Source organism: Sarcophilus harrisii, chromosome 3, assembly GCF_902635505.1.
Source record: "Sarcophilus harrisii chromosome 3, mSarHar1.11, whole genome shotgun sequence".
Taxonomy (NCBI): domain Eukaryota; kingdom Metazoa; phylum Chordata; class Mammalia; order Dasyuromorphia; family Dasyuridae; genus Sarcophilus; species Sarcophilus harrisii.
Genome location: NC_045428.1, coordinates 88,209,879 through 88,225,083, shown reverse-complemented (window position 1 = coordinate 88,225,083; position 15,205 = coordinate 88,209,879). Strand labels below are relative to the sequence as shown.

The following is a 15,205-nucleotide window of genomic DNA, read 5'->3' as shown; positions in this document are numbered from 1 at the left end:
TAGCTGTCCTTCAAAGTCCACCTCAAGGCTCAGGTCCTCTCAGAAGTTTTCCCTGACTCCTCTAGCTTATATTTATATCTCTGTCTTCCTTATCTCACAGAACACTCAGAGGCAATACCCAGCAATAGGTGAAATACAGGGTACACTCAATGAAGAGTTTATTATACACTTTCTATTAGCTTACACCCACACCCCCACAGGACAGGTTGGGTAGTTGAGCTTTTCAGCGCGTATTTGCCAATGTGCTATATGGAATCGTTTGTCAGTCAAAGAGAAAATAACCATATTCCACCCATGGCATTTCAAAACAATGAATATTAACTTGTGTTACTCAAGAAACAGGACATTTCTACTATGTAGAAAGATTGAATAAGAACCTTTCTTGAAAAGCCTTTTGGCCCATCTCCCTTGCAGCCCTCTTCACTTCTTCAGGGATGGCATCTTTCTCTGCCTGAGATATCTGGTACACATTATGGCCTGCATCCAATCGGTACGGTCCCCCTTTACCACCTAGACCAGCAGTGTCTCTGCCTCCTGGAGAAAAAAAACACAAAACATTGAAATCAGGGTGGTCAATTTGCTTTTGCCCCAGACAAAAAGTTATCTTTCAAAAGTGTGTAACATGCTTTTAAAACATAATATATGTTATATATATGTATAAGAGGATTATATAATATAATATATAGGATTAATTAATATATAACATTATAATATTATATATATAATATAATAATAGGATTAATTAAAATAATAGAATTAAAATATAAATTAAGTAAAATGTAACTATATGTTTGGAAGACTATCTTTCCCACTCTCTTCCATCTCTCCAAATCTCCAAATCCTTCCTAATCCACATTTCTCTTTATTACAAAAGCATTTAATTTTTATACCACACCCTTGGTATTCACAAGCTGCCTTGTGTGATCTGTATATTCGTCTGTATATTTCTCATCTCACCAATATACTGAAAGTTTATTGAAGGTAATGCTTTTTATTTTCTGTATCCTTTATACCAGTGGATAAATAAATAGATCCCTGCTACTTGCTACACATGGACTTAAAAAATCACAAATAAACATTTTCTATGTAGTTTTTGAATTTTTATGTATTTTGTTCAATTTTTAAAAATTTATATTCAAATCTGGTTCCCAGCCTTCACAGTTGACCTCTACTCTAGGATAGTTAGAACTGTATTTTGAAAATAATGGATAACAACTAGAATTATGGGTCCTCATCTATGGGCCTTGGACCCCTGGAAAGGCTTCAGAAATCCATGAATCTATAAATAAGTAAACATACCTTTTATACACTGAATACATAATAAGTCATGCATATTTGTATTAACAACAATGATAACTAGCTAATATTTGCTTTATGTGTTGCAAAACATTTTACATTTGATCTTATTTGATCCATACATCAACCCTAAAGTTTAAGCTACTATTAAAGTCATTTTACAGGTAAGAAACTGAGACTGAGAGAGGTTAAATGACTGTGCAGAGTCACATATTTTGTTCAAGTGCAGGTAGATTTACTATGTGTAATAAAATGCAAATTAGTTTAAAGGAAAAACCAAGAAATCAAAATGCTAAAAAATTACTTCCCAGATATTAGCTTATTCTTCTTTATAACATTTTGTATGTATAATATAAACAATAATTCCATGTACAGAGATTTTGACTGGCTTAACTTATTCATAGGTCATCCAATAACAAAGCTCAATCTCTTGACTCAATCTACAGCATAATCTACACAACAAACATATTTATTGCATTACCAGTTTTAAAATTTTCCTCCCAACACATCTGCATAATTACTTTATTATTATATAAAAGGTACAATCTTCAGGGAAATGTCCAAAAGGCTTTTTTTCACTCACACACCCACATAGTATTTTGAAACTAAAAATCACAGAATCTCAGGATTGGAAAGTATCTCAGAGTTCAATTTCTACTGAATAAACCTCATTTTGACAATGCATCCAACCAAGATGGTCATTTAACTTCTGCTTGAAGACGAATTGACACGAACCCTGTATTCACAGGGCAGGCCATCACACAGGTTCTGTTAGAATGCTCTGGATTTGTCTCAGTAAAGCTGCTAACCTGATGCCAGTTTGCCTTCAGGGTCTATGAAAAACAAATTTGATCCCTCTTCTACATGACATACTTCAAATATCTAAAGCCAGATAAAAATCTAAGTTCTTTTTTCTATAGGATAAACCTTCCCCAGTTCCTGAGGGGGTTCAATGTTTAAAGGATTATAATAAGTCATAATCCCCTCATGTAAGGTGTTTAAAACTTTTAGTCTTTGCTCTGTTTTTTTTAGTCTCTTTTCTTAAAATGTCTTCCTTTCCAAAAATAATTTATTCATAGGTATGAGAAGATGAAGAATGAGGCTGAGATTATCTCTGGAACTGGTGAAAGGATCCACAGCTATTTTGAGGATACTATGACTGATGGGTTAGATGCAAGTCACAGGATACACTGGGGACATCAATATTTCCTGGTGGCAGGGAAGATGAGAAAAGTGATTTCTCTGTGACCTGTGACTCAGAGAGTTTTGGGTGGAGAGCATGACACACCCAAATCTTCATGTCTCTTGATAGCTAATATAAGTGTCCAAATTATTAGCTCTCTGGAAATGCAGACTCCTTGAGGGCAGGAATTCTTGCATTTTTGTTTATATATCCACTTTGAAGGCACAAAGTAGGGGCTTAATAAATGCATGTTGAATTGAACTAAACCTTTGGGGGCACTTCTACATAAGGAAGGCAGTGAACACAGGAGATTAATTTTAAAAAGCTGGTTCTGAGCAGTGGAGGGGCTCTAGCAAAAAAAAAAAAAAAAAAAAAAAAAAAGAAAAGAAAAGAAACTGAAAAGTTTAGGTAAAAAGAGAGGTCAAATTAGAAAATTCCTGGTGAGAAGAATGATAGAAGAGAAAAACAAAGATGAAAGGAAAAAAGAGAATAGAAATGAAGAGCTGAACCGTAGAATCTCTACAAAAATAGGAACTTGCTTATCCCTCAATTCTTTAGCTGGTAGAACTGGAGGCCTTAAAAATGAACAACTTTCAATTAAGATGAGATGCTAGAATGGTCAAGTAGCTTGATTCTGGGAAACCCTCCATCTATTCCTCTCTCTTCTACAATGCATTCCAGGTGGATTAAGTCTTATCAGCTTGACACTAATTTGAAGATTAAAGTACATTTCTAAAAATATCCCAGCTTTACAGCTGAAATTTCACAAATTGATCAATGTCCTTAGGCCTGCTAGATAGCACATTGTCCCAAGGTAGATGCTCATTGCCTCTAGAGATGTAAGTTAAAGGCTAGAAGCAGGGTTCACTTAAGCTGAGGGGAGGGGAAGGATGAATGATGTTCTCACATTCCTTATAGGCCATGATAAGATCAGGCAGCAAACATACATTTTGGCCGTATTCCTGAGTCAGAGCAGATGGAGCTACTATAAGCTGCCACAGAGGAAGGAGGAAGATGGTTGAGATGGGGAACAATGGACTAGCCAGGCAGCCAAGAGGAAGGAATGGGCCACAGCCATCAAATTCATGCGGGGCCATCCTTCTTCCTTCACCTGGGGAGCAGACAACTGCTCTACAGGTTTCTGGCACTCTGCCAGAGCTAAAAAAGAGCCTGGGGCAAGAAGAATGACAGGCTGGCTTTTATGATATGGAGCTATAAAAGGAATTCCAGTCTTTGGATAGTCATGAGGTTTCAGAGATCATACAGAATTTATAGAAGCTACTCATTATAATGTCTCCTCAGAGAAGTGAATACCAACCTGTTCCACCAGCCCAAGTATTGCCTCCTACATGGGGTTCATTGTCTGGATCCTCTTTTCCATGTTTGGGGGAGCTCACATCTTTATTGCTGTCTCTGTTGATTGTTATCTAAAAAAAAATCAAAGGATTGAGACATTAATATTCTCTTATTCAACATTAGCAATTGAATGTCAGGGGAGAAAAAGTATTTCCTTAAATCCCAAATACTGTATAGAGTGGAAATGACCTTAAAGAACTTCTAATTTATTCTTTGCTCCTCAGGCCACAGAATATATATATATATATATATATATATATATATATATATATAATAATATTGGCTTTCACATTATTAAAAATTTTTTGTTTTATTTTTTAATTTACAAGTATTTACTTTTTTTCTCCTATTCTGGCCAACTAAAAAGAAAAACAAGAAAAATAAAAAAAACCTGTAATGGGTATATATAATCAAGAAAAATAAATTCACACATTGTTCATGGCCAAAAATGTATATATCATTAGCCATTTTGAATCTATCTCCTCTCAGTTAGCAAGTGGGAAACAGTTCAGCACTGATATTATAAATTGTCACTGTATCAATCAGAGTTCTTAAGTCTTTAAAAGTTGTTTGTCTTTGTATTGTTATTATAGTGATAAATGGTTTTCCCAGTTCTTTCCTCATTTCATTCTGCAACCGTTCAGCTAAGCTTACTAAAGTTTTTCTAAAATCATCCATCCCTTTCAGTTCTTTTTTTTTTTTTTTTTTTTATTCTAGCTTTATATTGACAGAAAATATGCATGGGTAATTTTTCAACATTGACCCTTGCAAACACTTCTGTTCCAACTTTTTCCCCTTTCAGAATTTCTTATGGAGCAATACATTTCATTGCATTCATACACATAATTTGTCCAGTCATTCCCCAATTGATTGGTACCCCCTTAATTTTTAGTTCTTTGCTACAATAAAAAAGAACAGATGTAAATATTTTTGCATACATTTTCTTTTCAGCTTTCTGTAATCTCTTTAAAGTACAGGCCTAATAGTGATATCATCGGGTCCAAAGGTATGCAGAGTTTAGTGACTTTGGGCATGATTCAAGACATTTGGACAGAATGGTTGAACCAATTGATAGCTCCATCAAGAGTGCATCAAAGTGACTTTTTACGTGAAGTCTTTCCAACATTTGTTATTCTCCTTTTTTGTCATCTTCACTAATCTAATGAATATGACATAGTTTCCTCAATTTGCATTTCTTTAATTATTAATGATTTGGAACATTTTTTTCATATAGCTATTGATAGTTTTTTTTCCTTTGAGAAAGATCTATTCATATCTCTTATCAGTTGAGAAATCAAATTTCATATTCCATTTAATTTGGAAGAATATCAGTGAATCAAACGATGAAAACAAAACTGAAAGGATTTCTACTGCCTGTATAATATTGCTGTACTCTCAACTCAGATAATTGTTCTATGGGATTATTTAAGAGTCAGAAACAATATAAAAGAATAAATTAGCCTATATGGAAGCAGGCACTTTTCATACAATTTAAAAGTAGTTTCAACCAAATGCTCTTGTTTCTCCTTTTACTTCTCTGTTTCTTCTGCTTCTGTAATATGGCTGTTCCTTAATGGTCTCTCTCTGATTCTCTTCTCTTTATAGTATACAGATAATATCATTCCAATTATCTATCATTTTATATGCAGATAACGACCAAATATATATATCCAAATCTGACATTTTATGTCTTTTTTATGCCTAAGATGCTTCCCCAAAGACGCCCCACCAATATCACAAACCCATCATGTCCAAAATGAATTTGCCATTTTTCTTTCTAAAACTATTCCTACTTTTTATTTAACTCCCTCAACCTGGGGTAGCACAATCTGCCAATTTGCTCCAACCTTGAGATTATCTTTCTTCATTTTTTTTCTCTTTTCCTTTTTTTTCAAATACATATTTATCACCAAGCTTGAGTTTACCTTTATAATATTTCTCCAATTTATCTCTTTTTTTTTAATTCTCAGTGTCATCAATCTATTATAAGTCCTCTTTGATCCTTGCTTTCACAGCTGTTTAAACTCTTCATAAAACGTAACCAACATTTATTCAGGAAGATTTGAGTTGAAATTCAGTCATTTACTAGCTGTGTGACCCTGGCCAAGTTATTTAGCTCCTACTGCCTTAGTTTCCTCAATTGTAAAATAGAGATGATAACACAGCACCTACCTTCCAGGGCTGTTATGAAGATTAAATGATAAAAGTTTTATTGGGTGCTTTTCAAATCTTAAAAGTGTTATACAAATGCTAGCTATTATTTTCACTTATGCACTAATTTGTAAACTTTGATACAGGGATGAAACTTTGCACAAAGGGAAAAAATTTGAGGTGTCTGAAATAAATTGGGTTCTTACAACTGAATCTGTAGCCTCCTCTTCCTATGTTCAAATAAATGCACTTTATAATTTATAATAATGTAAAGAGATAATATATAATTTATTGAGTTTTCCTGCCTACAACTTTTGTGGCACTGGCAAGTTTTTGACAGAATTTATATAATTATTCATGATTCTGTCACTCTTCTGCAGTCTGGACTTAACCTTAGATAAGATTTCTATATAAATAATCTGCTTTTAAAATCTGCCTTAGGAAGGGTGAAAATTAATCTCTTCCCTCCACCCACCTTTTAACGATTGTCAAAGATCATTAAATATACAAAACAATGTTTTTGATGATTAAAATACATCTCTTGTGGAACATCTGATAACATTTCTATAAAAAAATAAATGCTCAAGATATTAATTCTAAACACTTGTGGCTCCTTTCATATCTATCAGGTAAACAAATATTTTATTTATCCACTATCAGAATAACAAAAGAAATCACTTCAAGAATTCTGGCATGGTCACAAATAACCAGGCTGCTTCATATTTAGGCATTGTTTTGAGGTTTGTTGTATCCTGTATTTATTTGTCCCCTCCCTCAAACTCTGTACCCCTCCTACTCTGATTCTAAAGCAAAAAAAAAAAAATACAGTTTGAGGTTGAAATATAATTTTGGTCTGTTTACTGTGAAAAAAATGAATAAAATTTCTCTAGAAGTAACAACTATTTAAAAAATATCCAAATTATTATCATTCTTCAAATTAGCCATATATTGGAAATTATACACATTATAGTGAATTTGCCATTGCTTAAAATATTTTTGGAATTTCTCTTTTTTAAAGTACATTTAGTACCTACTGCACATTTTAAAAAAATATCATCAGTGGTGGTAAAATGATGGGCAAAAGTTACTCCTTTTCCTAACTTCAAGGGTATGAATATCTATTTAGTCACCCAGGTTCATAACTTTCTCACTATCTGTCACTCCACATACCTAATTAGTTGCCAACTCTTGTTGATTCTCCCTCTGCAATTTCTCCTTCATTCCTTCTTTTCTCTCCATTCACATGGCCATTATGCTTGTTCAGGCCCTCATCATTCACTCTCACTGCCTAATTATTCTTCCTGTCTCTAATATGTCTTCCATGCATGTACCAAATTATGATTCTGAAAGCTCAGTATGACCATGTTAATTCTCCTGCTCATTAAGCTGCTATGGCCTCCTATTATATCTAAGATCAAATTTTAAAAGTCTTTCTTTTGCAAAGAAAGCCATTCACAACGAACCCAACTTCTCTTTCTATATTTATTACACATTATTCCTCTTTGTGCACTCTATGATCTAAACAAACTGCCCTCCCTCTTCTTTATATTCCCTTGTCTTTCCTTTCCCTTTTTTCTTTCTCCCTTCCTTCTTCCCTCTCTCTTTCACTTAGAAGGTTAATTCCAAAAGGGTTCCAAAAATGTTTTGAGCAACAACTTATTTGAAAAACAATAGTCCAAAAATGTTTTGAGCAACAACTTATTTGAAAAACAATAGTCATTTAGATATATGTCTGAGTATGTTTGTTTTAAAAAAAAAAGAAAGACTGTATTTTATAGTTACATCTGAAAAGAATGTTTAATGTTTTTATTTTCTCCCCAACAAGAAGCAGTTATGCTCATTGGACATATTTCGCTAAACCCACTTATTTTATTTTATTTTAAAATAGAAGCTTGTTAAATTTAAGTACTAAAAATGATAATACAAGGTTGAAGAAAATTAGTGTTCATTGTTTATAAAAATAATGAACAATCCCATTGAATCTTAAAGCAGATCCTCTATATAACTCCAAATAATGTGACTGAAGTTTCTTGCCCACCTGCCCATTTGGAATTTGGGATAGAAATTGTAAGTAAAAATTCTGGATAGAATGGAAATGGCAAGTCCTCTGCTATCTGTACTTCATGCCAGTCCATCTATCTGAGAAATGGCCCCACTGTTACTTCCCCCAACATGGAAGCCAAATATCAATCCATAATTCAGGCACTAAAGTATCTTAAATTTAGCAAGAGTATGACAAAAGTACACAAAAATTAATTCCAAGGATATTTTCATTTAATGCAAAAACATCCCTCAGACTCCCCTCTTCTCCAATTCCCCAAACATTAACACCAACACACCAGAAAACAAAGACTTTAGGGTGTTTTCTCTCCTTGTGGCATTTTTGAATTCAATTATCCACCCTCATGGGAGTATAATGCATTTTTCTAAATTGTTGGGAAGGAATATATTTGCCAAAGGGCTTTTATACCCACTTTAGCACATATCTCACATAAATTGACAATGACTCATAAAAGGTGCAAGGAAGGTTTCATATATTAATCCAGGACTGACTTTGAAAACAACACCAGGAAAGTGTTTAAAATAATTTATGTAAGGGAACAGAAGTGTGCTATACAATGCTACTGATTATTCAGAAAACTGATAAATTCTTTTGAGTTGCATATAAATCTGGAGAGAAGCTGTTGGAACTCATTTCCTGAAAGTGGTTGGTCCCATCTGGAAGAGACCAAGAAAGCGATTCCAAATACTGAAGTGTAAAACTGCTGTGTTCACTTAAAGGGATCAAAGTTCTTCAGACCACAGACAATCTTGGATTCAAAAAATTTTTAGAACTCACATGGAGCCACATGCCAAAACACTAAATGTGCTTCTCAGAACAGAACCACATTCACTTCCTTTTAGGTGAAGTGTCCTGTATACTAAACATTTGTTGCTCACTTCTCTATGAATTCAAATGGAAAAAATATGGATCTTGTAAATTACAGCTCATCAGAATTTCCCTTTAGAGTGAGACAGGGTAGAAAAACAGAAGGCAACAAGGGAGCAAATGACTCAATCAATCTCTGAAATTCCAACTAATAGTTCAAATAACTGCAGGCTTCACCTCAATCAAACTCAGGATTCACCAAGAAGCTGATACACATGATTCTGGATGTAATCCTGGTGGCTAAGTCAGATCATGGGGGTATCAGCAACACATATGTACTGCTATCCATCCAGCTGGATGCTTGATACAGCAAGACTTAAGATTGCTGGGCATTGCGAGCCATCGCCTATCTGAAGAGTACAAGTTCCATCAAAGAAAAAAAATGCTTTGACTTTTTTCCCTCAGAAATTGCCAATAACAGCTAGAAATTATAGGAGGGAGGAATTCAACTCAAGGTTCCTACCTATAAGTCCATATCTCTGTCAACTATGCTAAGCTGCTAAAGCATGATCAACGTGGGAATTGTTATTATCAACAAATTCTGATTATTTTCTTGAGTGAAAAGCAATTGTGTTCTGCACATTTCTTGTTCAGGAAGACTTTAAAAATATTACTACTACTACTATGTAAAGGCCATATGTGCAGTCTGTCTGGTCACAACATCTATATTCATGTTTGGCAGTCTATTTTGGAATGCATACAATGCTTAATGAATTTTAGCACTGCATTTTCATTTATTTATCCATATATATTGCCAAAGATATTAAATATGAATGAGAAAATAAGACTGAGGGAAAGACACAGTTAGTGATTATAATCGTGAATGTGAATGGAATAAGCTCACCCATAAAACAGAAGTAGACAGTAGAATAGATTAGAAACCAGAATCCAACAATATGTTGTTTATTTGAAATAGAAACACATATACACACAGAATTAAAATAAAGGACTGGAGCAGAATCTAATATGTTTCAACTAAAACAAAAAAAAGGCAGAAGTAGCAATCATGATCTCAGAGAAAGCAAAAGCAAGAATAGACTTAATCAGAGAAACTGCATCATGCTAAAGTTACCATAGGCAGTAATATATATATATATATATATATATATGTATATATAAATTATATAGCAACATATAGATCTAATTTCTCAAATATAGACTAATATGAACTGACTCAGATTTATAAAAATAAGAGTCATTCCCCAATTGACAAATGGTCAAAAGATATAAGCAGGTAATATTCAAAAAAAATCAAAACTATAATCACATGAAATCTAAATTATTATTGATTAGATAAATGCAATTTAAAACAATTCTGAGATGCTATCTCACATCTATCAAAAATGACAAATGCTGGTTTGGATGAGAGAAAATAGTTACACTAATGAACTGTTGGTAGAGCAATAGTGAAGTGGTCTGACCATTCTGGAGAACATTATTTTTCATTATAAATACATTATATATATAATAGCAGGAACTAGGCCCAAGGGACTATAAAATCATGCCTACCTTTTGACCCAGCAATACTACCATTAGGTCTATAGCCCAAAGAGACCAAAGAAAAAGAAAAAGAAAAAGGACCTATATGTACAAAAATCTTTATAGCAGCTCTTTTTGTGATGGCAAAGAATTGTAAATCGAGGATATACTCATTAATTAGCAAATGGCTGAACAATTTGTGGCACATGATTGTGATGGAATGCCATTATTCTATAAGAAGTGACAAGGGGGATGATTTCAGAAAAAAAAACCACGGCAAGAACTATATGAACTTATGCAAAGTGAAATGTGAAGAAATGGGAGATCACTGTGCATAGTAACAGCAATACTATAATGATCAACTGTGAAAAAACTTTTTTTTTAAGACTTGACTATTCTGATCAATATAATACCAAAATAATTCCAAAAGATTTTTGATAACAAATGATATTTACTGACAGAGAGGGAACTGATGAATTTGGAATGCAAATAGAAGTATAATTTTCTCATTTCATTTTTCTTGCTTTAAAAATATGACTAGCATGCAAAGATTTTGTATTTATAATCAGATTATTTGCCTTCTTAGTGGGTATGAGAGGGAGTGGGAGGGGGAATTTGGAACTAAAAATCAAAGTAGAAAATGATAAATTAAAATGTAAAAAAAAAAGATGAGATTCTGAGAATAAATTCTCTGTACAAATTACTATATCAAAAAGAAGTGATTGGTGACCATTGAATATTATGATAATCCCTCAATTTTAGAAAGATCCTCAATCATTATGGGAAGATGAATTTGTTATGCTCAAGTAAAATGACCTAAAAAGGTTCCAGAGTTACAGGTTATAATTCCTTATGAAATGGTATTATAGGTTGAAAAAACACACTGACTGCAAATTTTTCCTTAGGTAAAGTAAAGCCCAAATGAACAAATCCCTGGGAATGCAACTTAATTGCTTTTAGTTATTAAATTTGATTCTTCTTTCTCATTTGGCATCCTGCTGAATCTGTCAAAAATGTAGTTGGATCTTAATAAATTTTGATTATTGGTGATTGATTGAATGGCTATCCATTCTCCATTGGGATGTACTCTATGCAGATATATGTATATATATATATATAGAGAGAGAGCAAGAGCCAGTGAAAGAGAGAGAGAGAGAGAGAGTGAGTGCACAAGCACATTCTTTTTGTGAATTTCCAGCTGCCTGCTGGACATCTATTTCTATCTGAATGGTGTCTCAGTGTTTCAGACACTAATCAGGTTACAAAGAGTACTTAAAACTCAATATTATTATATGAACTGACTTTTCCAAAAATCTGATCCTATTTTTCTTTTTTTAATTATTATTACAGCTTTTTATTGACAGAACATATGCATGAGTAATTTTTTAACAATAACAAACACTTCTGTTCCAACTTTTCCCTTCCTTCCCTCCATCCCCTCCCCTAGATGGCAGGCAGTCTCATACATGTTAAACATATTAAAGTATATCTTAAATACAATATATGTGTACATATTTATACAGTTCTCTTGTTACACAAGAAAAAATGGATTTAGAAAGGTAAAAATAACCTGGGAAGAAAAACAAAAATGCAAGCAGTCCACACTCGTTTCCCAGTGTTCTTTCACTGGGTTCTGTTCATCATTGACCAATTGGAACCAAATTGATTCTATTTTTCTTAAAACTTTAGTCATGCTAAAATCCAAATATTAGCATATCCATAACAACTACCTGCTGATTTCTTCATCTTTCTTTTGTTCCTTCCCTATCCAAATCATCCACATCTTTTGGCTTTTATTTAATCTTTGTCAAATTCCATTCTAGTTCTAGATTCTTGCTTTTACATTGCTACCTGTAAGTCATGTCATGGTTCTTTTTTCTCTTTTTAATAAATTATGTTTTATTTTTCTAAAAAAAAAAACTAACAAATTTTAGTCAAGTTCTCTCTTACTCATCTCACATACAAAACTGTAGGTATTATATTTTCCTCAAGCATGCTTCAACTACTAGACATCTAGAATTAGCATATATTCACTAATTCAAGAGAGATATTAGAAATTGTATTTCCAAGGGTCAGACTTACAATCTTTCTTTTTCCCTGTCTTCTCCTCCCTCTCTTTAAGACTACCTGATGCCAACATGAGATTTTATAGCCCATTTGAGGCTATTTTCATTAGCATTTGACTTGTTTTTTTATTAGTGCATAACCCTTTATCCCAACTTTGGAATATATCATGATGATTCCTAAATTATTTCATCCTCTTAAATTGTTTCTGAAAAAAAATCAGGTTTATTTTTTTTGCTTAACCATATCTGTCATGGATGAAGGTAAAATGAGTAGTTATGGACATGTGACAATGAATAAAGGAAAAATATATATAATTCATGGGATGACATCCTCTTTAATAATACATTATTAAAGTACTAAAGTATATACACTATATAATAAAATTAGGAGATAAAGGATTTTGACAAATTATAATTCTCATTTCATAGTATTTCAAATAAATTACCATGGGGTCCTCCATATACATAATGTGCATTTCTCTTTTTCTCTCTTTGTTTCTCTCTATTCATATACACATATAAATATATATTGTAAGTTATACACACACATATAAATAAGTATACCTACATATATGTAACATATTGCATATATTATATACTCATGTTTATTAAATAACTGTCTAAATAATAAATTCATACTGACATGCTTTTTATGTAGGAAAATTATATTAACTGGCTGAGACTTTCTCAGGCTCTGCTCTAAGCTGCCACATAAGGTAGGATCAACACTCAATTAGCTTAAGTTTAACTCACAGGTTGATCAAATCCAAGTGTTCTATGTAAAAAGAAATAATGAAAATTGAGAGGAAACTAGATGGCATAAAGTTCTAGACAAGGATTTTGTAGATAGAGTTCTAATCCTGAAGGAGATACTAAAGTATCTGCGCTTGAACAAGTCACTTACTATGTAAAATAAAAGGGTTAGATTTGATGGTTAGATTTGATGACTCCTAAAGTCCCTTGGGAAAATGTTCATATCACTGAGGTCATAAATTCACTGGAATATAGAGAATCTTTGTTCTTTGCTCCGCAATGTCTATGTTTTTTGTCCTTGTTCCCTAATTCTATTCCACTTCCCACTCCTACCTCCCAAGGTTAATAATGCAACTGCAATTGATCTTTTGCTCCTGTGTTCCTGTCTATTCCTGAGTCTCTTTTCTTATAGAAATTTTGTAGTTTGTCACCTTAGGTTCTGTCTTGGTGATTTATGGTGAAGCCAACAGTATCTTCTGAATGATTGTGAGGAACAGTGTAATGGGGCTGGACAGTTCATTCATGGTACCTTTTCACTGTTTCAGATTTCGCATGATTTCTTTCCAAACACTATATGTTTTAGCCAGACTAGACCATGACTTATTTACTCCTCCCCAGCTGTACTCTCCTCCTCTCATTCCTCCTCCAGCTCCCACCCAATGCCTGGAATGCCTTGGTTCCACAATTCCACCACACGAAATCTCTTTGTTCCTTCCCAAGCCCAGCATAAGTGTCACTCTTTTCATGAAGATTCTGCTGCTCTAAGTGATCTCTTTCCTCCCAAATTCTCAGTGTTCTGGGTCTCTCTTTTATTATGATCACATTTTAGCTTTGATTACAGTTGTCATTATAGTCCATGCTTCCTCCCTTCCCTCTTCTCACCTCCTGACCCCATTTGAATATAAGCACTGTGAGAACAGGTTTGCTGTGATTTATCATCTACATATACCCAGACTCCAGTCCAATACCCTGCACACAATAAACACCTAATAAATCTAGTGCAATGGAGTAGAATGATACATTATATATTTTCTACTTAAATTTGAACACAAAAACTGAAGAACAATTTTTGGAACATCTGGTTTTAGGACTTTGGGAATATGGAATATGATAAACTGGAATCAAGAGAATGTTAAAAATTATATAATCACAAACAAGTGTTCCAGGAAAACCAAACATTGTTATCACTGTGTGTGGGTATATGTCAAAAGCACTTGTTAAAATATGCAAATAACTGGAAGGATAACAGCTATGTATACCCTCTGCTGCATTCACATGTTATGCTAGCACATTCAGCATTCCAAATATTCAAACAATAACAATTGCTAATTAAATACAGGAACAGCATGGATAGAATCTTATATATTCTATCCAGTTTGTTTTAGAGTTTTGTTTTCCCTCAGAGATTAGATTGAATGGTTCAGGAAATTAAAAGGCAAAAATTCTACATCTGTGTGCACTGGTGTCCTGATAGAAATGCTAGGTGCACAAAGACCAGCTCATTCACTGGGGGTACAATACACACATTGGTTCTGAGAGGGGAGCAGTAGGTGACTGTGCCAATGTTAAGGCTGTGCATATACATGCTTGAGCTATTATCATTCCTGAAGATAAGGACCTTTCTTGTTTTAGCTGTTTTCTTCAAAACATACGATGATTCGTTTTTCATGAAAAACCAATTGCTGAAGAAATCATTATTAATACTATTAAAAGCTATTCTCAGTACTATAATGATCCAAGACAATTCCTAAGGATGTATGAAAAATGCTTCGTACTTCCAGAGTGAGAACTGATGGAATCTGAATGGAGATCTAAGGATGTTTAAAAAATTTTGCTTTAACTTTGGAGGCTTTTTTGACTTGTATTTTCTTTTGCAACATGGCTAATACAAAAGTATGTTTTGCATGACTACACAGGTATAATCTATATCAAAATGCTTGTCTTCTCAAGTTGGGGAGAGGAAAAGCAGTAAGAGAAAGTCAATATTTAAAA

The 15,205-nt window shown here is 33.4% G+C and overlaps 1 protein-coding gene across 2 annotated transcripts in view; it reads right to left on the bottom strand.

Annotated features, from left to right (window-relative positions):
- The window catches only part of VWA8 (von Willebrand factor A domain containing 8), a 398,466-nt gene that overhangs the window by 50,789 nt on the left and 332,472 nt on the right, over positions 1–15,205 (bottom strand). For both annotated transcript variants that reach the window (XM_031958442.1, XM_031958441.1), the window contains exons 38-39: positions 3,798–3,906; positions 378–534 (exon numbers count right to left, since the gene is read on the bottom strand). In XM_031958442.1, the coding sequence (XP_031814302.1) occupies positions 378–534; positions 3,798–3,906 (266 nt within the window). The remainder of the gene's footprint in view (positions 1–377; positions 535–3,797; positions 3,907–15,205) is intronic.